Source organism: Triticum aestivum, chromosome 3D (assembly GCF_018294505.1).
Source record: "Triticum aestivum cultivar Chinese Spring chromosome 3D, IWGSC CS RefSeq v2.1, whole genome shotgun sequence".
In the NCBI taxonomy this organism is placed as follows: domain Eukaryota; kingdom Viridiplantae; phylum Streptophyta; class Magnoliopsida; order Poales; family Poaceae; genus Triticum; species Triticum aestivum.
In genome coordinates, this window is record NC_057802.1 from 325,859,727 (window position 1) to 325,884,468 (window position 24,742).

At 49.4% G+C, this 24,742-nt stretch overlaps 3 protein-coding genes, 1 long non-coding RNA gene and 1 pseudogene across 5 annotated transcripts; 2 read left to right on the forward strand and 3 right to left on the reverse strand.

Annotated features, from left to right (window-relative positions):
• The first annotated feature begins 267 nt into the window (after nucleotides 1–267).
• Nucleotides 268–2,544, forward strand: LOC123074579 (transcription initiation factor TFIID subunit 7). Its single transcript, XM_044497378.1, has 5 exons — nucleotides 268–535; nucleotides 1,312–1,445; nucleotides 1,517–1,636; nucleotides 1,738–1,798; nucleotides 2,200–2,544. The coding sequence occupies exons 1-5, from the start codon at nucleotides 409–411 to the stop codon at nucleotides 2,349–2,351; spliced, it is 594 nt and encodes a 197-aa protein (XP_044353313.1). The 5' UTR covers nucleotides 268–408; the 3' UTR covers nucleotides 2,352–2,544.
• Nucleotides 2,545–3,721: 1,177 nt separating this feature from the next.
• On the reverse strand, nucleotides 3,722–7,685 carry LOC123074580 (transcription factor GTE4). The gene is made up of 2 exons (XM_044497379.1): nucleotides 7,031–7,685; nucleotides 3,722–3,999 (listed from the first exon to the last, which is right to left on the reverse strand). The coding sequence occupies exons 1-2, from the start codon at nucleotides 7,646–7,648 to the stop codon at nucleotides 3,955–3,957; spliced, it is 663 nt and encodes a 220-aa protein (XP_044353314.1). The 5' UTR covers nucleotides 7,649–7,685; the 3' UTR covers nucleotides 3,722–3,954.
• Nucleotides 7,686–9,506: 1,821 nt separating this feature from the next.
• On the reverse strand, nucleotides 9,507–21,671 carry LOC123078671 (transcription factor GTE3, chloroplastic). Of its 2 annotated transcripts, none has more exons than XM_044501258.1 (2): nucleotides 11,342–21,671; nucleotides 9,507–9,878 (listed from the first exon to the last, which is right to left on the reverse strand). In XM_044501258.1, exons 1-2 carry the CDS (start codon nucleotides 11,957–11,959, stop codon nucleotides 9,846–9,848), a joined length of 651 nt encoding a protein of 216 aa, XP_044357193.1. In that variant the 5' UTR covers nucleotides 11,960–21,671; the 3' UTR covers nucleotides 9,507–9,845. The 2 variants fall into 2 exon arrangements, with proteins under 2 accessions (XP_044357193.1, XP_044357191.1); XM_044501256.1 differs by lacking the exon at nucleotides 9,507–9,878 and adding an exon at nucleotides 9,885–10,778.
• Nucleotides 19,752–21,653, forward strand: LOC123078672 (uncharacterized; annotated as a pseudogene).
• A 632-nt stretch (nucleotides 21,672–22,303) lies between the features above and the next one.
• Nucleotides 22,304–24,001, reverse strand: LOC123078673 (uncharacterized). The gene is made up of 2 exons (XR_006437594.1): nucleotides 23,089–24,001; nucleotides 22,304–23,005 (listed from the first exon to the last, which is right to left on the reverse strand). It is a non-coding gene; the product is annotated as an uncharacterized lncRNA (long non-coding RNA).
• Between the last annotated feature and the right edge of the window lie 741 nt (nucleotides 24,002–24,742).

Here is a 24,742-nt window from a genome sequence, read left to right on the forward strand (position 1 = left end):
TCAAAATTTGGAACACCCATCTTTTTCGCGACATGTATTGCACACCCACGTGCGATTATTTTTCACAGCATGTATTGTATACCTATACATGAAATTATTTTTCACGGCACGTATTGTTTAGGCGATCATGGCAATCAAGCAACTGGCAGATCGTTCGGCGCTACCCCTAAAAGCCGAACGTTCGCCAGTTAATACAGTCCATTTTTTTCCATTAAAAAATACTAGGATGTTGTAAGTCCACCGGGACCTACCGTTCAGCGTCCTATCCACCGGAGCCGGCAAAGCAAATGAAGCGGACGAGGGGGAACTCTTTAGGACAAACAAACAAAGGGGAAGGGGTAGCTATCCTTCGAACTCGCCGCGTGTAGGAATCTTGTACAGAGTTCGATTCCCGGCGGTGCAGTTCCCATGGACGAGCAGTTCATCCTCCGCGTGTCCCCATCCGTGGCGGAGCAGATCGAGCGTCTTATGAACGAATCTGCCGCTGGCTCATCCTCCAACCCCGACGACGCCTCCCTTGACCTCTCCTTCTCAGGTGCTCCCCGCCGCTCTTCCCCTCCTCGCCCCACGAATTCTACTTCCCGTTTCCGCGGGAAATTTGTGTAGAGCAGTAGAACTACAGTTCTGTGATTAAGGCTGTTGTACTTATCAATGCCCTAAATTTGCAGTGATAAGTAGGTTCGAATATGTTGATAGCAGAATTGTCAGTTGTAACTGTCTCGTTCAAAATATAGTACTCTACAAATTAGCGTGCTTGCTGATGCAGATTAATAGAGAACCGGAGTATCATTGTAACACAAAACTTTACACCTGCATAATTTCTTTGTAGCTTAACAGTTGTTAAATTCTGGGTTCTTACCTGCGGATAAGATGAGACCAATCTCAAGATCTCAATTGATGTTTGTGTTCATATTCCCCTTTGCAAGTTACTGCGATTGCATCTCTTGGCTCAGATATGCTTAACTTATCTTATGATCTTATCTGTACAAAACCATGAAACCGGTCAGTATTGGTAATAAAAAGGAAACTTGGATTCAGTAATTATCTGATTCGGAAGAGCTTAGGCCTTTCATCAAGGCATGTCAGGCTCGTACTAGACAACCTTTGCAATTATAACCTTCAAATGCTAATTACAAATCTTCCGATGTAACACTGTCTATGTGCAGTCAGTTTATGCACTTGTTTCCACTAATAGTAAAATGCAATGGTCTCTCTTGATTTCAAAGAATACAGTACAGTAGTCTTCAATTGTTAACTGAACTTTACTTGATCCTTATTGCCTTCTGATTGATGGTAATTTTCCTCTTACAGAGGATGGAAGGAGTGGCACATTTATGATTGGTAACCAGAGGTTTCCTGCATCTCTCTTGGATCTCCCAACCGTTGTGGAGTCATATAAGACATATGATGATTCCTTTTTAGTTAAAACTGCTGATATTGGTCAGGTATAAAAGTGAAGATTTGTGTATATATCTTGTTAATTTGTAGGTCTCATAATCATTTTAAACTGGAACAGATGGTAATGGTAAGAGAAGAAGATGATCCTGCTCCAGAAGGAGCTGAATACGAGCATGGACTTACTCCTCCAATGAGGGATGCACGCAGGCGACGTTTTCGCAGAGAGCCTGACTTGAATGTATATGAAATTGACTACCCTTCAGCCATATTTGTTTCCCATGTTGATGAAAACACACTGTTAATCAGGAGGCTAAATATTGCATGCACTCATTTCTGTAGGCAGAGCTTGTTCACCGAGTTGAGAAGGATCTTATAAGTATTATGCAAGGAGTGCCTGTCAGTATCCTTTTGGTCCGTGTGATTTGCCAAATGCATCTTAGATTGCAATAGAACAAATGACTAGTAATTTATTCTTTTCTGTACTGTTTAGTTGGTAGTTTTGCACTTCCATTGCCTCATCAACTTCCTGATGAATAAACTGCTTGCCCTTTACTTTAGAAGCCATGATGTCCATATGTAGTTCCCTGTTGATAAGGATAATGCTGAGAATCTTTTAAGCATGTCATTATAGTGATTGTGTATAGAGGTTTCCAAACCTAACCTTCAATACCTGGAATGCCTTGTTGAAAGTTGTTTTGTATCACGACTGCATCACGTTCATGGGTCAAACCATCATAAAAGGAAACCTCGCTGTTTATATGCAAATATGCCTGCGTGTAAAGTTCTTTAACTTGTTCGTAGACCAGAATGCTAGTGTAGCTGGAGGCGGTGAAGGTGGTGATCGCAAGAAAGCTGCACCAGCTCCTGCACCCAAGCCTGACGTTCAAGAGCCTGCTGCAAATGGTGAAGAAGCTGAGGCTGATCGGAGCGACTCTGACGAGTCAGACAGCTGAAGTGGACCAGAATAGACAGTGCTGCTTCAGTAGGCCGAGCAAACCCAGTGTATGTATTAGGTAATTCAGATCAAAGAACGCACACTTTTACCAAGCAAGCACGCTTGTTGTCTTCTACTGTACCAATTATCATCTCATCAGTAATAATAAGAGTGACTTTCCATTATGGTGGAAAAGTGTCCGTATCCTCCCATAAGGTGGCGCTCGAGTCTTTATTTGTTCAGCCGGATGTTGATTATTGATTACCAGTGCCGTAATGTTGCTGATTTCATAAGATTCAGTTGTGAATGCTGAAGATTTCATGTGCTTCATTTTGTTGCACCGCTATTCGTGAGGAAGGGGGGTTCCAGATCCTAATTCTCTGGTCACGAAGGCATTCGACTTTTTTTTCCCCCTCTAAACGGGCATGACCCCTTTCCATTGAGTTATAGGGGGCGGGAAAGGGGATGCAAGTTCAACGCATAGCCGGGAAATCCACCACAGGTGCTCGTCGTCATCAAAACACCCGTTATGGGGTCGAAAACACGACGACACCAAAATCCATCTATCCTATTGACACTTTTAAACGCCCACGCAGGAGCACCACAAGGCAAAACACGCACACAGGGGCAAGGCCACTCACAGGTATCCGGATTAAACCCAGGAACAAAAGACCACCTACTGAAACAAAATAAGACCATCACCAGCAACAGAATCACTTGCACATCCTCCCATCAGCCTAGCCTGAACTCTGTTGTGCTGCTGCACAGATCCTCATCATCTTGTTGGCGTTGTCCTTCAGCATCATGGCTCCTCTCCTCAGATCGTCCCCGTCGCCATGTTTCTGCATCCCTGCCCAGTATAATAAAGACGCACAGGAAGCAAAGACAGTTTCAAATGGAGATTTAGGAAACTTAAACTTGAACGTCGTCCTATTACGGCAGTTCTATATAGCCCAGCAAACAGCAGCCAAACCGACAGTATAAAAAGCTTTCCCCTTCTGGGAAGAAAGCATAGCACCAAGCATAGAATTGCCGAATGTTATTAGGGCATAAATCAGTACCAAAAACCAAGGCGACAGTCCGCCAGGCAATTCTGGCCATTGGACATCGAGGCGTTCGACTTGATCTGGTAAAACAAAAGAGCTTCTGCTCTTCCTGCTTTAGCTGCTGTCTGTGATCCTCTTCCCAGGCACTGAATTTAGGAAGTGAAATAAGACAAAGATCACTAGAACAAAGACTTTCTGAAGTTACGGTCCTGTGGTCCATGTTACATTTTCCCCTCCAAATCCATATACTTCGATTGCATGGTCGCCAATCTTTTGAGCAGTGCAATTGACGGCAGAAAATCCACCCACGAAATCATATACTTAATGAACAATCCAAACAACATGAGTTCCACACATCCTTGCAGTTCTTCAGTATCATCACAAGTCTAAAGTCTAATTCCAACATACCAACAAAATCACAACAACAACAACAACAATAACAACAGACACTGGGGTATTCATACAAATCCATGTTACATCCTCTTAGAAATCATGCTGGTGCTCATCCGCAGAAGAGGGAAGCCATGTTTAAGTCAACAGCATTCTGGAACTGAGAGACAATTAATGGCGGAAAAATCATGCGGCGCCAGATCGAGTTTGATTATCCAGCACTCCTGCCTCCTGCAACCAAAAAGGGCAACATTGTGATCCAAGGCAAAACAAAATATTACAAGTAGAAGCAAAGATATGATCATGTCAAAAGTGTCTGCATTTATACTCCTTCAAACAATCCTAGCAATACTTGTAGCCATTTACGTCAGTGTCAACTATCAGGAGAACAGTTCACAAAAGAAGGAAAACAAATAAGTCTAGGTATAAGATTTACAATGTCAAGTACAAAATATTACTATGATTGTCTCATGCTTCAAAGCATCCTAACAGAACATGTAAATGCGAGTAGCAGACATGCAGCAACTCCACATGAATACTATGGACTTCAAACTAGTATTTGTGGTAGATTTCCTTTCCATTAGTGTGCACAAAAAAATAAGCGAATTTTCAAGTCTCAAAATGCCAAATCAACTAGACTAGTGATCATGACTACTCAAAACACAAGTCACTAACAAGGTACAGATCCACAAACTCTCAGTTCAAAATCCAACAGACTATATTCAACAATATTAGTATTTTGAAACATTATGTCAAAAGCTCCCTTTGTTCACAAATGTACAACCATTGGAAGTTGTGACAGATTCACGGACGGCTAAAAATGTGGGTTGATGAGATAGTTAGAGACTTGGTGTTCTTCGGGATGTGGTTGCAAAGCCGGTTAATCCAGGTCAATGACCCAGCAATAAAGCTCTTTATTCTTAAGTTAGATAACAATTTTATTCTAATCCAAGTATATATTTGGGAGCTCTCTGATGAGTACCAGAGGTAGTGGCTTCAGGTCCCCGTGACTATGGTTGAAAACTTGAAATCATCATACTTAAATCAAAATGAAAGTCTCATCATCTCTCAGCATTCAATTCCCTCTCCAGACAAAACAACCTACCAGTTATCAGGCAGCAAGCTTATCTTAATTGCTAAGGAAAACTACCAGACCAGATCTATATTACTACTATGCTACAGGACACAAGGATTATACTAACAAGATCCAAAACATTCAGGTATTTCACATCTCACGGTACACGGTGAATCAGCTAAAACACAATATGCCTAATTCTCAGTTCTCACAGCTTTAGGAGGATCTCGAACAATCATCCTGTGTATGTTCCTTGGAGCATATATAACATAGCATGGTCTGGGAGAACTAAAGTATCACATGGCATTCTAAAGCCTGGAATAACATATTTTACCGTAACATATTCTAGATAGCTCATAAATTCTTTGGAGTAACGTTTCCATGCCAATGTAACATTATCACTAATGCATCCCACAGAAAACAATGAAAACCTTCCAATTAGTTACACGAGGGAAGAATGACAAAGCACGAAGTCCAACAATCAAAACATACAACTCCTTGATGAGAGTGTTCAATTTCTGATCCAAGGGCTATGGGCAGGATGAACTGCAGCCAATCTGGTTCCTCCACACGAAATCTAATAGGTGAAATCCCAGAAAGAGTGAATTGCGCTATTAATACAAGAAGTTGTCCAGGAAGTTCAGTTCCATACATCAAGTATCGAATTTTACACTTGGGTACATGATGTTGCATAAATGGTATAAAACGGCTCAGCCCAACTACGCGAGGCCAACGGGGCACGCCATGGGGTCGTGTGGATTATAGCCCCAAGCCGCCGCGCCAAAAAATCGGCGTTGATTGCTAGGACAGGCAGCCGCTTGGATGGACGCCAAATTTTGGGAGCCATGCCAAAATATTGGGCAGTTCAATTTTTACGTCCACGAGAGAGTGAAACGCTGGCGGCGTATTCCCTCGCCAATATATTAGCGCGCCAGCTATTGGCAGGGCGAGCGCGGGCGGAAACCGAACAGCCCTATGTACCAATTCACCTCTAATGGCTGGAGTTTTTTTTTTTTAAACTTGCAGTTACAACTTATTACTTTGGTCCTCCTTCATCATTTAGTCTTCAAAATAGCCATTGGCCCTAAATTCTCAAATCGAGCGTCAAATCCCTAGTTCAATCGCCATTCCTCTCGTCCCCAAATGCAGCGGCGGCACTCATGCCACCCCTCTCTCACATGCCCCCTGTCCCACTCACTCAACCCAAGGACAACGCCATGGCCGAACGGTGAGGCGGAGCCAGAGGACGGCGCTGCACATGCCGTTGGTGAAGTGCACGTCTTGCCAGAAAAAAACCATGGTGATGTATTTCCAAAGTGAACTAATGAACATCATTTCTTACATTGCAAGATACAATTGAAAGATGTCAACTTTCTAAGTATTTGCATGAAAATATGTGAAAAAAGGGCATTGTAATCCTAACAGAGCAATCTATCAAACAGTACACTACTGATACACTTACCGCCAACACAGTACAACATTCGCAAAACTACTACATCCGTCTCAAAATATAAGACGTTTTGGCAGAGTCTGCCAAACGTCTTATATTTTGAGACGGAGGTAGTACCATTAACTACCAATTACAGAGAGATTAATCAAGAGCATGAAACCCTAGTTGAAATTGACAGAACGAACTGCAAAGAGCACAAAAAACTAGAGGCCACAACACAACTAATTGCGGCTGCACACGTCCCTTGCGCTCCCCCACACGTGCCGCTCACGCGCGAAAAATACCGCCCAAACACTCCAGATCAAAGTGGCATTCCACGTCGGCATCGTGTGAGTGAGTCGGGCTGTTTTGTGCCATTTAGACAGCATCATGTACCCAAGTGTAAAATTTGATACTGGATGTATGACACTGAGCTCCTTGGACAACTTCTTGTATCAACAATGCAATTCACTCTCCCAGAAAGGCATGGTGACACTACCAATTCCAAAATGACGAAAATATTCGCCCTTCTGTTCCCAAAATGGGAATTTCTTCACAACGATATCATTAGATCATCAAAAAATAGGTAATGCAACCATACCCCACGAAATTCCATCTTTAGCACAGCCTACACGAACACGTTTGGACAAGATCGCTAAACAACATTGCAATAAAGATGGACAAGATTGCTACCAAGCATCGCAAAATTATGCTGCCCAAATAGAATCACAAGGACTCCAAATGGACAAGATAATTACCTTCCTCATGGTGGCGAGAGCGAGCAGCCACTCGAGCTTGTCAAGAGTCGCCTCGTCGGCCTTGTCCAAATCCACCTCAACCCTCCCATCCACCTCCTGGATCCACCCGCCTACGTCCTTCATAATGACGGCCGCTTTCTCCTGCAAGTCCACCGGCAGCCGCGGCAGCTCATCCTTGAGCCTTGCCCTACGCTCGGCGACCGGCGGTGGCGACTGGAGCGTTGCAGAAATGGAGGCCCACCCTGACTCGAAGATGCGAGAGAGCACATCAGCACTCTTATACACATCGTCACCCTTGTAGTTGTAGGTCATGGCGTTGCGGAAGGTACGCCGGACATCACTGGCAAAGCAGAGCGGGTTCTGGTAGCGACGCCGTTCAAGGCGGCGGCGGACGGTGCCGAGATCCATGGGTTGGCGGATTTCGGAGTGGTAGTCGCCGAGTCCGGGTTCGTATGTATCAACCGGCTTGGCGAACACCCACCCGTCTTCATGCTGCAGCAGCTCGTCCAGCAGCACGCGGCAGCGTTCGAGGGCACGGGGAAGATCGGCGGCGGGAAGGTAGTTCGTAGGTTTAGGGAAACCGGGCGGTGCTCCGGTCGGGATGCTTTGGGACGCCATAGCTAGGGCCGGCCGAGAGATTTTGGGTGGGAGTCAGATTTGGGTCAGTTTCAAAACCACGAATCTGGATGCCGTACCCTTTTATAGGACACGGCTAGGAATGAGGCCGGTGCATGGCCCTTGGATCAAGTTATCGTGGACCGTCAGATTTACTTCCTCAAATTACCAACCTTTTTTTTTTTTGCGAAATCTCAAATTACCACCCATCTTGTTGTGGTTTTCAAACTATAAACATCCTTGAAGCATCGATGCTTCCAAGTGTGCTCCCCATAATTACTATAGGATTAGATCTAGTAGTTTTCTCTGATCACGCATCTTTCAATAAATACTCTAGACAACAATAATTAATCCCGATATTGGAGGAAGCAAATATTGCTGTATTTAGAAACAAATTTTGTGATGGTTGAAGCATGAACGTAGCCAATCATTGCAATAATACCAGCGAAGCACATGTGTGAGTACGTAGTCAGAACAATGCAATCCTGCATTTTATTTTATTTTTTGCGCGGACGACTACCCTCCATGCTTCATTCATAGTGCCTCATTTTATGCTTTGAAGCATGTATTGTTGGATTTGGATGTAAAGTTATATTTTCTGCTATGAAGCATGCATGGTTGGACCCGGAATTGGACTTTTATGAAAGGTGAGGCATGAAAAGTATAGTACCAAAATATTTTTCATCGTAGTCCAAGGAATGAAGCACATATATGTACTAGGAGCATATTGTGTATGAGTTTGAAGCATGCCATATCTTATACTGATGCATGCACGTGTAGGTATTAGGAAATATACTGTGTTTGTGTTCGAAAGCACATCACATATAATATTGAAGCACTTAAGCCAATGAAAGCACACACGTATGCACTAGGTAGCTTGGTCTGCAACATACCGAAGCTTTCCATCTACGCTAATGAAGCACTTGTGTTACATGCATTCATAAACCATATGGGAGGATAGTTCGAGGAGTGTTGCTGATATTATTGAAGCGGCTCTGCAGGGGGTACATGTGATGGTGAGGCAGGATCAGCAACGAAATCCCTGTTGCAGACCCATGGTGAAGGGCACCACGATTGCCTACGTCAGCAATGTCGTTGCGGTACCACTGGTGAACGTGGTATGTGGTGTTGGAGGTGGATCACTCGAGAACGTCAAGGAGGCACAATCGTTGGCACTATAGCTGCATCGAGGAGGAATGAGGGGGATCAAATCTGGGCGGCATGGTGGTGAGGTGGATTGCAACGGGATGCAATGGACTGAATCTGAGGTATGTTGTTGGAGAGAACTCATGCGGCGCAGTTGGACCGCGAGCATGGCGATGACGTGGATTGCTATCCAAAGAGAGATGAACAGGATTGCCACAAAGAAAAGAGCTCTCCAAAATCAAAGGCATGCGCACGGAGAGCTCTGCTCCATCCAAACAAGAAGAAAATACTAAGTGGAGCCACCCGAATCGTTGGTCGAGCACGGAAGAACAGATCAATGACCCAAAGAACTTCACACACGAATCACCTCTGAAGTACCCAAATCAAAACAGAAAGAAAAAGTGAGAAGCAAAATGTAGAGACCTTTACCGAAAAAGGCTTTCGCCCCGCTTTATAAATAAAGCACCCAATGTAGAGACCTTTCCTCCTCCCTCCTCCCTTGCGGTGAAAACAAAGGAAATTCTGCCCTTCCCGCTTTGGCAGTTTGGCTGCTGTCCGTGATCCTCTTCCCAGGTACTAAATTTTGGAAGTGAAACAAGACAAAGAACACTAGAAGAAAGACTTTGTGAAGTTACGGTACAGTGGTCCATGTTACATTTACCCTCCAAATCCATATACTTCGATTGCATTGCCACCAATCTTTTGAGCAGTGCAATTCATGGCAGAAAATCCGCCCACGAAATCATATATTTAATGAACAATCGAACAACATGACTTCCACACATCCTTGCAGTTCTTCAGTATCATCACAGGTCTAAAGTCTAATTCCAATATACCAACAGACAGAATAACCCACCAGCTACAAACCCCCAAATTACAACCACACTGACACTGGGGTATTCATACAAATCCAGAGTAGGGATATATAGGCTAGCGATGTTACAGCCACTTAGAAATCATGCTGATACTCATTCGCAAAAGAGGGAAACCATGTTTAAGTCAGCAGCGTTCTGGAACCGAGAAACAATTGATGGTGGTAAAACCATGCAGCGCCTCATCGAGTTTGATTATCCAGCGCTCCTGCCTCCTGCAACCAAAAAGGGCAACATCGTGATCCAAGGCAAAACAAAATATTACAACTAGAAGTAAAGATATGATCATGTCAAAAGTGTCAGCATTTATACTCCTTCAAAACATCCTAGCAATAGTTGTAGGTGTGATGTCCAGGAAAACATTACAACTAGAAGGAAAGATATGATCATGTCAAAAGTGTCAACTATCAGGAAAACACTTCACAAAAGGAGAACAAAGAAATCTAGGCATAAGATTCACAATCTCAAGGAATACAAAAATTACTATGATTGATGCTTCAAAGCATCCTAACAGCAGTTGTAAATGCGAGTAGCAGACATGGAGCAACTCCCCATGAATAATATGACTACAAACTACTCCCCCGATCCAAAATAAGTGCCGTGGTTTTAGTTCGGGTTTTAGTTCTGAAATAAAACCACAACACTTATTTTGGATCGGATGGAGTAGTATTTGTGGTAGATTCCTTTCCATCAGTGCGTAAAAAAAAGAAGCAGATTTTCAAGCCTCAAAATGCCAAATCAACTAGAGTAGTGATCATGACTACTCAAAACACAAGTGAGTAACAAGGTAGACATCCACAAACTCTCAGTTTAAAATGTAACAGACTATAATCAGCAATATTAGTATTTTGAAGTGAAACATTATGTCAAAACCTCCCTCCGTTCAAAATGTACAACCATTGGAAGTTGATGAGATTACTAGAGACTTAGTGTTCTTCGGGATGTGGTTGCGAAGCCGGTTAATCCAGGTCAATGGCCCAGCAATGAAGCTCTTTATTCTCAAGTCAGATAACAATTTTATTCTAATCCAAGTATATTTGGGAGCTCTCTGATGTGTACCAGAGGTAGTGGCTTCAGGTCCCAGTGACTATGGTTGAAAACTTGAAATCATCATACTTCAATGAAAATGAAATTCTCATCAGCTCTCAGCATTCAATTCCCTCTCCAGACAAAACAACCTACTAATTGTCAGGCAGCAAGCTTATACTACTATGCTACAGGACACACTAACAAGCTCCAAAACATAGATGCATGACACAAGGATTTTGTACTCCCTTTACAGAGGGAGTACCATTTATGCAGCATCATGTACCCAAGTGTAAAATTTGATACTACTTGATGTATGAAACTAAACTTCTTGGACAAAACTTCTTGTATCAACAACGCAAAGGCATTGTGACAATATCACTACCAATTCCAATATGACGAAAATATGCACCTTTCTGTCCCAAAAATGGGATTTTCTTCACGTTGGTACAACCTGACACCCTGGACTTCTTATTATATCATCAAAAATAGGTTTCCATCTTTAACACGGCCTACACGAGCACGTTTGGACAAGATCGCTAAACAGCATTGCAATAAATATGGCCGCTTTGGACAAGATTGCTACCAAGCATCGCAAAATCATGCTGCCCAAATCAGAAACATAAGGACTTCAAATGGACAAAATAATTACCTTCCTCATGGTGGCGAGAGCGAGCAGCCACTCGAGCTTGTCAAGAGTCGCCTCGTCGGCCTTGTCCAAATCCACCTCAACCCTCCCATCCACCTCCTGGATCCACCCGCCTATGTCTTTCATAATGATGGCCGCTTTCTCCTGCAAGTCCACCGGCAGCCGCGGCAGCTCATCCTTGAGCCTTGCCCTGCGCACGGCGACCGGCGGCGGCGACGGGAGCGCCGCCAAAATGGAGACCCACCCTGACTCGAAGATGCGAGAGAGCTTAGCAGCACTCTCATACACATCGTCTCCCTTGTTGTTGTAGGTCATGGCGTTGCTGAAGGTACGCCGGACATCCTTGGCAAAGCAGAGCAGGTTCGGGTAGCGACGCAATTCAAGGCGGCGGCTGACAGTGCCGAGATCCATGGGTTCAGCGATGATGGAGTGGTAGTCGCGGAGTCCGAGTTTGTATGTATCCACCGGCTTGGCGAACACCCACCCGTCCTCATGTTGCAGCAGCCTGTCCAGCAGCATGCGGCAGCGTTCGAGGGCACGGGGAAGATCGGCGGCGGCAGGGTAGCACATAGGTTTAGGGAAACCGGGCGGCGCTCCGGCCGGGCTGCTTTGGGATGGCATAGGGGCGGCCGAGATGATTTGTGGGGGGGGGCTGTTGAGTGAATGCCTGTTGAGAAGCTTAGGTCATACATTTCCAGCTAATTAGAATACAACCATGAAGGTGGGGTTCGAATGCCATACAACTATTTATTCTGGTAAGTAGGATTGGAATGTAGTCCCTTTTTATTGGATCCCCTAACTTGAGCAGAAAAATTGGTGGCATTTGACATCTAAAGTTTCACCACCCCTACTACTGCCCGAGTCAATTTGGGTCAGATCCGGATGCCGTACCCCTTTTATAGGAGACCGCTAGGAATGACACCGGTGCATGGCCCTTGGATCAAGTCATCGTTGACCGTCAGATTTACTTCCTCAAATTACCACCCATCTCTTGGGGTTTTCAAATTAAACATCCTTTACCATCGATGCTTTCAAGAGTGCTCCCCATAATTACTCTAGGATTAGAGCTCATTTTCTCTGATCACACGTCTTTCAATAAATACTCTAGATAGCAACAATTAATCCTGACTAGCAGGCAGAGGCGCGGCGACACGCCGCGCCCAAGAGAGCCCATGTGAGCGCTTTGTGTTATAAAATGGAACAGTGAATAAGAGGAAGAAATCGGTCGAGCAGTATTTTTTGTTTATCAAACTATTTCACGTAGGTCTTTGTGCATATTTTTTAATCAGCAAAGACGTATGCATCAGACATGACTGCCAATAGATAGATATGATTCTATATAAATACATATATGATCATTTGGTTGACCCTTTAACTCACATAATATGCATAGAACATTTTTGCAATAGACGACTGAAACCTGTTGATTAGAATTCAGAAACTGAATCCTTCTGTGCATCATGAAGGGCTTCTCAGAGCAAGAAAGATCACATGAATAATTAAAGGAAAAGGAGAGACAACTTAGTAGAGAGGAAAGGAAAGGGAGAGGATGCATACCAACATGGATCGAGGATGACATGGACCGTGAGAGCAAGCAACAATCTATATGTGTGTGGTACCCATTTGGTGACATGACCAATCCTTCTGTTTCATCGGTATTGAGCTACCGTAGCAGCATACCAAAGCAAGAAGTATCAAAGTTCTAACCAGATCCATGTACTGTAAGTTGCATTGACACCTCAAAACAATCGCCTTACACCCATATTTCTTATATCTAGGCTTCTCACATGAGATATTTAACTTCAAAAAACAGTTTTGAATATGCCTGTTCCACAATATTTCATTTGTATAATTTGGTACACACTCGTGTATACAACAACAACGAAAGAAGATGTCAATTAGAGGTTGAATTTAAAAGAGGGCAGAAGGATCAAATATAGGGGACGCAAGCTATTTTGAGATATAATTGTTCAGCTGTAGAATGAAAGACCCCAGGCATAAATACTTGAAAGTGCGGACGAAAAATAATAATTCTAAAACAGAATAAGAAATATCCAAGGAAAGGAGAATAGAACACACCAATTACCAATTCTGAAATATGTTTCCATAAATCTGATATTGTATAGCTGCTATAGCATGTTAAAAAAACTATGAGAAGCACCGGCCGGTGAGTGCGCGCACTAACTCAGTCCATTTGTTATGAAGAGTTAGCTAAGCTTTTTCTATGGATTTCATCAATGTTCGTTGGATCTGCGACCCACGGCTCAGGCTCAAGTGACAAACCAGGAATGCTTAGAGGACCATGATCAGAATATTTGAAAAAGATTACCATAGAAACAGGGGAGCCATCATGCTGGAAACATAAGTTTTTGGAACTTTGCATTTTTATTCTTATCACAACTTATGAACTTCCATATGATAAAAACAACTTTAGAACTGTCATGTGGATGCTCACCCTGTACTGTGCTATATGAATTCTTCAATTTTTTATCCGGAGATTTCCTTCAACTCTCAAAGTTGGAAAGATCACGGCTTTTGCTAAACTGGGAGCATTCATATGCCATGTCAGGCTTGAATTTTGATCTCTAACTAAAAGAGGGCTCGCTCAACTGAAAACATGTACTGCATGCACAACTACTGTCAGGAAAATGATTGTGGTAAAGAAGCATGATCAGCTAGGGCATCATCACTGGAAATTTGATTGATTATCCAAATTTTATCAGCACATCATGGTGCAGAGAAAAATAAATAAACTACATTGCGAAAGACTGAAAATACCTACTCAGAATTCATGTAATGAGTTTTTCCTTCGGTACGCGGTTGATGTATTTATTAAGTTGAGACCCGCAAGCTGCATATGGCAACCAATAGGAAGAGAACAGAGAAACTCTTCTAGGCACACTCCTTACCATGTTCCCTTTCTTGCTCCAGCACACAATTTTTTTCTTGAAATCCTGGTTGGAAAGTTAATTTGATAGTATTGTTTTAACACAAGATTTGATACAATTTGTTACTGGCAACACACATAAACATTCTGCTTGATGATGCATAGTCGAGTGACATGTGTATGTAAATCAAACTGACAACTCAAGATAGAGAGTGCTAATTTTGCTTGTTCTAAGCATATATACAGGTATTTTATATCTGCTATAAGTTTAACAAAGCTGAACCAGCAGAGGAAAAACAGGGAATACATGCAGATCAGAACATGTAGATGAATAGATCACCAGAGCGCTGCTCGATTGATTCGATTTCTCACCTCTGTATTCGGAGCTGCGGAGTTCCTTGAATTCTTTTTCTGGAAGAGTGTCTTTGAACGGATGGATAGCTCCGACTCCCCCTGCTGGCTCGTCGCGCGTCGTCTGGGCAGACCTCGCCGAGGCCAACGACGTCGCCGCGGGGCGGCCCGTCGTGTGCCGGGACCGCGTTCCCCCCAAGGCCCCGCCCCGGCTGCCTCTGCTCGATTCTGCCGGTGGCCCTACTCCCAGGGGTGGGAGTTCGGCCGCCCGCGGGTCAGCCCGGCGCCGGCGCCGGCCTTCGGGCGTGTCTACGCCGGTGGGGGCGAAAGGTGCTACCTTGGGGTCCGGGGCTCCCCCTCGGAGACGCCGTGCTGGCGGATGGGGTGTCGCGGGCCGCGCCGATCGCGGCCTCGCACGCTCCTCCTGGAAGGCCGCGGCCCCGGCTTCGTCATCCTCCGCTCCGGCCCGCTCGTCGCCGGCGCTCTCGTCCGAGCTCTCCGCTGTGATCTCCCGACGCTCCCCCTTCCGGCCCTTCATTTCTGCGTTTGGCACCTCCGTTCCCCCGCCTCCTGGAGCCCCGCGCGCCCCGTCCTGGCCTCGCCGCTCCCGTCCTTCCCCGCCGGCGGCCACTGCGGCGGCGCTCGGGGAAACCCTTGCCCCCCGCTTGGTCTCCCCGGGACGATCGTACCGGACCGCGGTGGTCCTGGGCCAGCCCATGGGCCTTGCTGTTGGACCCACCCCGGGGGCGGTGGCCGCCGGGACGCCCAGTGGAGTACGGGCCTTTGGTCATGCTGTGGGCCGGTCCACCGGGCCGGTCCCGCCCCCCGCGGCCCAGCCACGCCCACCGGTGGGCGCTGGCCCGGTCCAACGCTACATCTGGCCCCCGTTAGGGTTTCCTCGTCAACCATCCCCCAACCCCGCGCCGCCCGCTCCCCTCCCCGACACGCCTCCCGCCGACCCTCGCTGCCTTCTGCTCACAGGCGACCCCGGCTCCCTCGCGTCCCCCCCTCCTCCCCCGCCGGCCATGACCCGGGAATGGGGCGACGACGCGGGCCGCCCCAAACGCCGTGCGGACGACCGCCGCGATCCTCCTCGGACCTCCCCCGATGGTCTCCGGCGGGAGGCTGACCTCCGGCAGCAGCTCTCCTCCCGCCCGGCCCGGCGGTCCCCTGCTCGTGACTCCCGCCGCTCCTCCCCCCGCCCCTCCCGCCGGTCCCCGCTCGCGACGACCGGCGCTCCCGCTCCCCTGCTCGTCGCGCGTCCCCTCGGGCCGAGTCGCGGGATCGCGGTAGGTCGCCGGCTGGGGAGCCCAGGCTGTCCTCTCGGCGGCGGTCCCCCTCCCCAGCGCGTCGCCGGGACCGATCCCCCTCCCCTCCCCGTCAGCAGCCCGTCTCCACCACCACCAGCGCCCCGGCTGCCCGCCGCTACCAGCCCCCGCACACCCAAGCTGCGTTCCCACCTTCCAACGGCGGCAATGGGAACCGGGGGCGCCAGGGCGCCAAGAAGAAGAAGAAGAAGGGCCCCCCGCGCCCCCCGGCCTCCGCCTCCACCGCCGCCGCCTCGGCTCCCCCTCCGGGCCCCAACGCTGCCTCTGACGGTCCGCCGTGCTTCAATTGCGGCCTGACCGGGCACTTCCAGGTGGCATGCCCCAACCCACCGATGTGCTACCTCTGCAAGGACGCCGGGCATCCCGCGATTCTCTGCCCGGACCGCCCGGTGACGGAGGAGATCATGATGTACGGCCACGGCATCGAGGACATGGGCTTCTTCCACATCGAGGTTCCGGAGATTCCCCCTCCCTCCCCCTCGCTCCTGGCACTCGTGACTGTCGTGGGCGAGGGCGTCGCCACCCCGGAGCTGATCGAGGCCGAGCTCAACCACTTGTGCAGGTGCAAGTGGGACTGGCAGGTGACCTCCACCGCTGCCAACGCCTTCACGGTGATCTTCCCCGACGCTCTGAGCATGGGATTCTGTACCCGTAGCAACAACATCACCTTGGCCCTCAACGGGATTGTGGTGAACATCTCAGAGCCGAGGTGGGATCCCAAGGCCGTGGAAGTTCTGGACACTGCTTGGCTCCTCATCGCCGGCCTGCCAGATGTGGCCCGGTTTGAGCGTGTCATTCGCAGTATGTCCAAGATCCTGGGCAAGGTGGTGGTGGTCGATGAGCTCTCTCTGCACAAGGAGGAGGTCCGGGTCGAGGTGAAGTGCCTGGACTCCTTCAAGCTTCGCGCCACGATTCGGGTCTTCTTCAACGACGACGGCTACGACCTCAAGATCTGCCCCGAGCCTCCGAACCACATCGGCCGCCCCCGCTTCTCTAATGACAGCCACCTGGGGGGCGGCCCAGCTGACGCCGACGATTCCCACCACAGGCGGTCCCGCCACTCCCGCTCGACGACCCTGAGGACGATGAGGACTTGTCGGAGCACTCCCGCACCCTGTCCCGCGAGCCCACCAACCCACCTTCGGTCGTGGCGGTTCCGGGGCGGGGCACACCCGGGTGTCGGCCACTGACCTCGCGGTGGCTCTCCGCCTGGCCGCCCCGCCGGTCGCGCCCTCTCCGCCTCCGTCGGAGTCGGCCAGTGACATCTCCAGTGTGGGCCTGCTCGTCGTGCCGCCTTCGTCGCCTCGCTCTCCCTCCACCGACTCCGCCTTCGCCCCTCGCCGTCGGGCCCGGACCCCCCGTCCCCCCTGGTTTGACCTCCCCAGTCCCCACGGGTGGCGGCGGATGCGCTCCCATCGACGCGCCCTCTCCGACCCTCCCACCCGCGGGGGACGCGGCCGGCGACATCCTGGAGCTCGTCGCCCCGCTTCCCCCGCCGGTGGCCTGCGACGACCGCCTCGCCCCGCCTGCCTCACCGACCGCGGCGGTGGCCGTGGTCGTGACCACTCCGGCCTCCGCTCACCCTCCTCCGACGGTGGCGTACGCCAGGCGGCCCCGCTCCACCTCGACGCCGGCGACGGCGTCCCGCCGCAGCGCCCGCCTCGATGCGACCCGCCCGGCGGACTCCCCGGCTCCGTCCATCTCCGAGCGTGCGGAGCTTCGGGCGGCGGTCCGGAACCTCGAGTCAGGTGTGGATCCCGCCCTACCCAGTTCTTCCAGTTGTTCCTTTTCCGCGCTGGAGGCCGTTCCTCTTGGCCACCTCGCCAAGGTGGCCACTGACTCGGCCATCGTCTTCAGGGGGGAAGTTGGTCCCCCCTTAGAACAGATCGCGGCCATTAGGGCTTGTGAGATCTTAGATGGCAAGCTGGCTGAGACTCGGGCTCGCCTGCTTCAGCCTCCCGAGGAATCGACCGCCACCCCCGCGGTTCGGGTTCCTCCGGTGGCCGACGGGGTGATCCGTGGGCGCACCCGTTCTCGCACAGCTGCTCTCCGCGCGCAAAGCGCTTCCCGTGTCCTGGGGTCAAGCAGCCCCCCGATGGGGGCTTAGATGCGGGCCCTTTTCTGGAACATCCGCGGCTTCGGCCATGATGGTCGTCGCCGCCAACTCATCGAGTACATGCGAGATGAACACATTGACATCATTGCCATCCAGGAAACCATGCGCACTGAGTTCTCCCTCCACGAGCTCGAATGTCTTAGTTCCCACCTCTTCGCCTGGCATTGGCTCCCTTCTAGTGGGACCACAGGCCATTCTGGTGGCATCCTTTTAGGGGTAAAGGATGCCACCTTTGAGGTGGGTGGCATGGACCGGGGAGAATTCTTCGTTAGTATGGAGATCTTTGAGCGTGCTCTTAACTTCAAATGGGAGGTCGTGATTGTGTATGGACCGGCGAACCACCGCCGCTCCCGGCCTTCCTGGCGGAGCTACATCTGAAGATCTCCAACTCCCTCCTCCCAGTTGTAGTGGGCGGAGACTTTAACCTCATCCGATCCCCGGATGAGAAGAATAATGACCAGATTAACTTCCCCGGGATGCAGTTATTCAACGACTGGATCGCGGAGCTTGGTCTCCGTGAGCTAGATCGGACGGGTGCCAGGTTCACTTGGACGAACCGTCAGGTTGACCCGACGCAATCTGTCTTGGACCGCGTTCTAGTTTCCCTGGAGTGGGAATTATGTTGCCCCTGGCTTCGCTTCGTGCGATTACCCGGATCGGGTCTGACCACGTCCCTCTCCTCCTCTCCACCGCTGACGAGCGCCCCCCCACCCCGCCGCGTTTCCGGTTTGAGCTCTTCTGGCTTAATCAGGCCGGCTTTCGGGAGGTTGTCGTCGCTCGCTGGATCTCCGCGCGTTCTTCCCCTCATCGCTCCATGTCTGCAGTCGACTCGTGGCACTTCTGTGCCAAGCTTGCCCGCCAATTCATGAAGGGTTGGGGTGCTAACCTTGGCCGGGACCTTAGAGAGCGCAAAAAGGCCCTCCTGCTGGCTATCCAAGCCCTGGATGCCCGTGCCGACACGTCCGGGATCTCCCCGGATGAATGGATGCTGCGATATGACCTTGAAGACCAGATCTCAACCATTTACACGGATGAAGAGGCCTACTGGCGACTGCGCGGTACCCAACGGTGGGTGCTTCGGGGCGATGCCAACACCGCCTATTTCCAGGCGGTAGCGAACGGCCGGCGACGTCGAAACTCCATCCACTGCCAGTGGGATGGAGACACGCCTCTCGTTCGCCCCTCGGCCATCCGTGCCCATGTAGATGGCTTCTATAAAGCCCTATTTACCCCCACCCCTCGGGGTGGGGCTAGTCTCGCCCCCGACATTTGGTCGGGTGATCAATTGGTCTCTGCTGAGGCCAATGCGGCATTAGTGGCCCCCTTGCCGAGGACGAGGTCCTCGCGGCTATTAAAGGGATGAACCCCTCCTCGGCCCCGGGGCCGGATGGCCTGCCCGTAACGTTCTTCAAAACGTTCTGGCCGACCATCAACCCGAAGGTCATGGCCCTGTTTGAGGAATTCTACTCGGGCGCCATGGATCTTGGGCGTCTTAACTATGGAATCGTTACCCTCATCCCCAAGGTCCCGGGCGCCTCCGACATCCGCCAGTTTCGTCCAATCACAGTGATTAATGTGATATGTGATATTCCGGATCTTGGCCAAAGGGTACGCCAATGGGTGACCCTGCTCGCTGACGCGATTACCCATCCGAACCAATCCGCCTTCATACAAGGCCGATTTATTCTGGATGGTGTGCTGGTATTCCACAAAGTCCTCCACGAGGTCCGGATGAAACGCCATTGGTCGGTCTTTCTGAAGCTAGACTTCCACAAAGCGTACGACATGGTCCACTGGCCCTTCTTGCGGGAAGTGTTGCTTCGCAAGGGCTTTGACGACCATTGGGTGACTCGCATCATGCAGCTTGTCCCCTGTGGCCAGACCGTTGTGAACATCAACGGTGACACTGGGCCCTACTTCCCCACCCTTTGTGGGATCCGTCAGGGTGACCCGTTCTCGCCGTTCCTATTCAACATGGTGGTTGATGCCCTGGCATCCATCCTTGATAAGGCCAAGGATGATGGCCATATCCGCGGCATCGTCCCCCACCTAGTCAGAGGGGGAGGGGTCTCCCTCCTTCAATATGCGGATGATACCATAATAATGGTGGAGGGTTCCGTCCAAGACATTGCTAACCTGAAGTTCCTCCTCCTGTGCTTCCAACAGATGTCGGGCCTAACCATCAACTTCGATAAGAGCGAAGTGATGGTTCTTGGGTACCCCCCGGAGGAAGCACAGGCTATTGCGGACCGACTAAATTGTCTGTTGGGTTCTTTCCCCACGACTTACCTGGGGATCCCCATTAGTGACTCGCGCCTCACCGTGGCGGATCTTCGCCCGACGGTGACCCGTATGCAACACCGCGTTGAGCCCTGGAAAGGGCGATGGTTGTCGAAGGTTGCTCGTGTGATCCTTATCAACTCCTCGCTTGCCAGCCTTCTATGGTTCCTCATGAGCTTCTATAGCCTCCATGAGACCCTCCATCAGGAGATCGCCAAATACCAATCCAGATTCTTCTGGGCTGGGGAGGGGGATAAGCAGAAGTACCATATGGTAAGCTGGCCCGATATCTGCAAACCCAAGGACCAGGGCGGTCTTGGGATCTTGTCCTCCCGACGCATGAACATTGCCCTCCTGACCCGTTGGCTCTGGCGCATTGCCAATGGCGATGGAGGCCTTTGGCTCACCATCATCCAGAACAAGTACCTTCGAGGACAGCCTCTTGCATTCTGTCAGCGCTCGGGCGGCTCCCAGTTTTGGCAGGCCGTCGTCCAGCTGCTTCCTGTGCTTCGCATTGGCACATCCATCTCGGTTGGTACTGGGTCCACGACCCTGTTCTGGTTTGATCGGTGGATTGGCGACACCCCCTGGCCGCACAATTTCCGGAGCTCTTCGCCATTGCAGTTGACCCTCGTGTCTCTGTCGAGACGGCCCTTATTGACTTAGGGCGCCTCACTTTCCGCCGCCCCTTTGGCCCGCCTGAAGTAGCCGCTTGGGATGCCCTCCTTCAGGACATCGCCCTCCTCCCTATGAACGTCGCCGACACCCCGGACGCCATCTCTTGGCGTCTGGAACCGTCCGGCTGCTTCTCCACCAAATCACTCTACGCGGCCATCGCCCCCTCGACGGGCCCCGAGCCCTTTAGTTTGATTTGGGACATTCGCCTGCCCCTGAAGATCAGGATCTTCCTGTGGCAATGGATGCGAGGCCGCCTCCCGTCCGGCGTGGAGGTCCTTAAGCGTAATGGACCTGGTGATGGGATGTGCCCCCTATGCGGCACGGCCGAGGATGCTAACCACATCTTCTTCTCGTGCTCCACGGCTCAGTTCCTTTGGTCCTGTTTCCGCGAGACGGTTGGGGGCCAGTGGTGCAACACCAACTTCCCTGACCTGCTTGCAGAAATTCACGCCTCCCCCCTCGCTACCGCCATATTAGATGGCTTTGCGTTGGGGTCCTTGCCTGGACGCTTTGGACCGTCCGCAATAAGCTTGTCATACAGAAGGTGCCTCTTCGACGTGCTACTGACGCCATCTTTAAAATGTGTGGATACTTGCAGCTCTGGCGGCCGCTTAGCCGCCCCCAGGACCGGGACGTCATCAACAACCTCCTCGCCGACCTTCGATCGATGGCCTTCCGCTTCCTCCCCCCCCCCCCCCCCCCCCGCGGAGCCCGACTAGATGCTCTGCCGCACCCCACGTGTGCGTGCTTTTTTGTTTTTTCAGGGCTTGTTGAGCTGTGCCCTCAGCATTAACCCTTTAACTACCTGTCTGTACTAGACCTTTGTGTGTGTGTGTGTTTGAACTTTGTTGGATGTTTGGCTTGGGCAGTTGCTTTATAATATAAAGCGGGGCGAAAGCCTTTTTCGGTAAATTCTTTTTCTCCACAAGGATTCCTCAATCACACGGATTGGTCAGTTCAATCTGCAAAGCAATTAAGTGAGGCCAGCATAACCAAAATGGAGTACATAAAAAGTTTTGTAGTATAAGAATATCACTCCATTTATCTTTGTTCACTCTAGAAGTTCTATAGTATAAGAATATCACTCCTTTTATCTTTTTTTAGTAAGATCACTGCATTTATCTTTGCTCTCTCTAGAAGCTCTGTAGTATAAGAAGCTTTATATTAGCCACTAAATGGAGTATGTAACATGGCGTATATGCATATATAAGCTACTTGAGGTCTTATTGTATCCAAACACAAGAATCTTAAGAGATGGACATGGAAAGAAAATGCTAACTTCGGATTTAATCAACTGATATTCAGATTTGTAATGAAAACATCACTGCCTTTGAAAATTTTCTTTCCCCTTGACCTTGGAATGAACAAAAATGGAGCCACATAAATTAATTCTTGCAAAGGGGAAATGACCCATAACCTGAAGATTGGAAAATCAGAAGAAACAATTCGTCTACAGCTTGTGATCTATAATCTGACCACTGTGATTTCAACCAAGGAGAGTGATGCTTCCAGTTTCCATCGAGTGTGACAAATCTGGAAAAACTAGACATGTAAATACGTGTTTCATCTGTATATTCATACATATCAGTAGGGATATCATACTATTTTTGCACCTACCAGAAAAAAGAATCAGATTCAAGCAGACAACTAAATATGGAACATGTTGACAGTTGTGGATGATAGAGTTGAACTTGATTAAATTAAACTTTATTTCAAAAAGATGGTGAGGTGCAAAATCACAATGATATGAAGTGATGCATATTTATTGTCCAACTGATGCCTTCAATTTCAATCCCCTGCAAATAATCACATCTAACCCACCCCATTCTACTGGCTTGATAATAGGTAGGCATAGAACAGATCCCAAAAGAGCAATTTCCAGCTACAGAGAGAAACGACAACAGTAAATACCTTGAAAGATTGTTTGGCAACATTATTTTATAATTCTGAAGTAAAAAAGGAACATTCGTAGCCGCTGGACCAAAGTAACTCACGCCAAGTTCTCAAGCGTGGCTCCTTCACTCTACCTGTAACAAAAAAAAAAGATGAGAAATCCCAAAAGAGAGAAGACGACAGGAAGCAAAACATGGTCCAGCCCGCCGGCAGGTACCTCTTGATATGGTGGCTCTACCCCACTCCCTTCTCCATCCCAGAATCATGGCCGGTGTATTGCAAGGAGGGAGAGAAAGGAGAAACGGAAGAGACAGCCATCGAGGCGTTCCTCATCTGTAGAGGGTAGAATTTGAAGAAGGATAAGGTACAGGGAGCCGTTTCCTCCGGAGACGCAGGTGAGTGGCGACCGGCAGCAGCGAACCCTAGATCAGAGGCCAACGATCGGTAAAGTCGGCGAGGAGCTCGAGCAAGAGAATGGGGCGTCGGGGAAGAAGAGATGAGAGAGGAGCCGGGGGTGGTGCATCGGCAACGACCGTTGCTGGATCACGGTGGGAACAGAGCGGCCAGGGATGGACCCGTGGTGGTGGTGGAGTGAATGGCCAGCTCTCCTCTCTCGTCCTCTCCGGAGGCAATATCGGTGATGGCGTTGCGATAGCACTGGTAAAGCGTGGCGTGTGGTATTGGAGGTGAGTCACTGGAGAACGTCAAGGAGGCACAATCGTTGGCACCATAGCCGTGTCGAGGAGGATTGGAGGGGATCAAATCTGGGCGGTATGGTGGCGAGCTCGATTGCAACCACGGGATGCAATGGACTAAATCTGAGTTGCGTTGTTGGCGAGAACTCATGTGACGTAGGTGGACGGCGAGCATCGCGATAAGGTGGGTTGGAATTTAAAGAGAGATGAACATGACTGAGGATTAATTCAAGGAGAGAAACAGACGAGAGGAATTGGTGGGATTAGGCAAACATGGTTGCACTAAAAACAGAAGGTTAGAACGAGGTGAGAGATTTCGCTCGGATATCTCGGCCGTGAGAAGCCGAAAATCAAAAGTCGAAGCTAAACAAGTAGCTCGTGACTCCGCTCGAATTGAGCCGAACTCGATGACTAACGAGTTGAGCCAAATAACATGAGATCGCTTATATTTTCTTTTAAAACAGCTTACATTAGCTAATGGAAATTACATCAAATGTCGATGTCGGCCCGCGGCTGGCCGTACCATACATGCCTCACAAAGATAGTGGACGTCAATATCTGATCTTCTTTCTTCATACGAACCACGTGACCGAAGATCTCCAACTGCAGAGACAAAGACAATAGGACTGCAGGAGCAAGGACACGCAGAACGCAAGAACACGAAATGGATCAAAGTGCGGAAGAACCTCACCAAGAAAAGAGCTCTCCAAAATCAAGGACGTGCGCACAGAGAGCTCTGCTCCATCCAAACAAGAAGAAAATACTCAGTGGAGCCATCTGAATCGTTGGTCGAGCACGGAAGAACAGATCAATCACCCAAAGAACTTCACACACGAACCATCTCTGGATCGCCCGAATCAGAACAGAAAGAAAAAGTGAAAAACAAAATGTAGAGACCTTTCCTCCTCCCTTGCGGAGAAAACAAAAGAGCTTCTGCTTTTCCTGCTTTGGCTGCTGTCTGTGATCCTCTTCCCAGGTCCTAAATTTAGGAAATGAAATAAGACAAAGATCACTAGAACAAAGACTTTCTGAAGCTACGGTCCAGTGGTCCATGTTACATTTCCCTCCAACTCGAACAACATGACTTCCACATATCCTTGCAGTTCTTCAGTATCATCACAAGTCTAAAGTCTATTTCCAACATACCAACAGACAGAATAACCCACCATCAATACA

Coding starts and splice junctions, on each gene's coding strand:
- LOC123074580 (XM_044497379.1), bottom strand. CDS start 7,648: ATGGCGTCCCAAAGCATCCCGACCGGAGCACCGCCCGGTTTCCCTAAA. Junction 4,000..7,030: donor CTCTCGCCACCATGAGGAAG/GTAATTATCTTG, acceptor TTTTGGTTGCAG/GAGGCAGGAGTGCTGGATAA.
- LOC123078671 (XM_044501256.1), bottom strand. CDS start 11,959: ATGCCATCCCAAAGCAGCCCGGCCGGAGCGCCGCCCGGTTTCCCTAAA. Junction 10,779..11,341: donor CTCTCGCCACCATGAGGAAG/GTAATTATTTTG, acceptor TTTTCATTGAAG/TATGATGATTTCAAGTTTTC.
- LOC123074579 (XM_044497378.1), top strand. CDS start 409: ATGGACGAGCAGTTCATCCTCCGCGTGTCCCCATCCGTGGCGGAGCAG. Junction 536..1,311: donor CCTTGACCTCTCCTTCTCAG/GTGCTCCCCGCC, acceptor TTCCTCTTACAG/AGGATGGAAGGAGTGGCACA. Junction 1,637..1,737: donor GCAGAGAGCCTGACTTGAAT/GTATATGAAATT, acceptor TCATTTCTGTAG/GCAGAGCTTGTTCACCGAGT.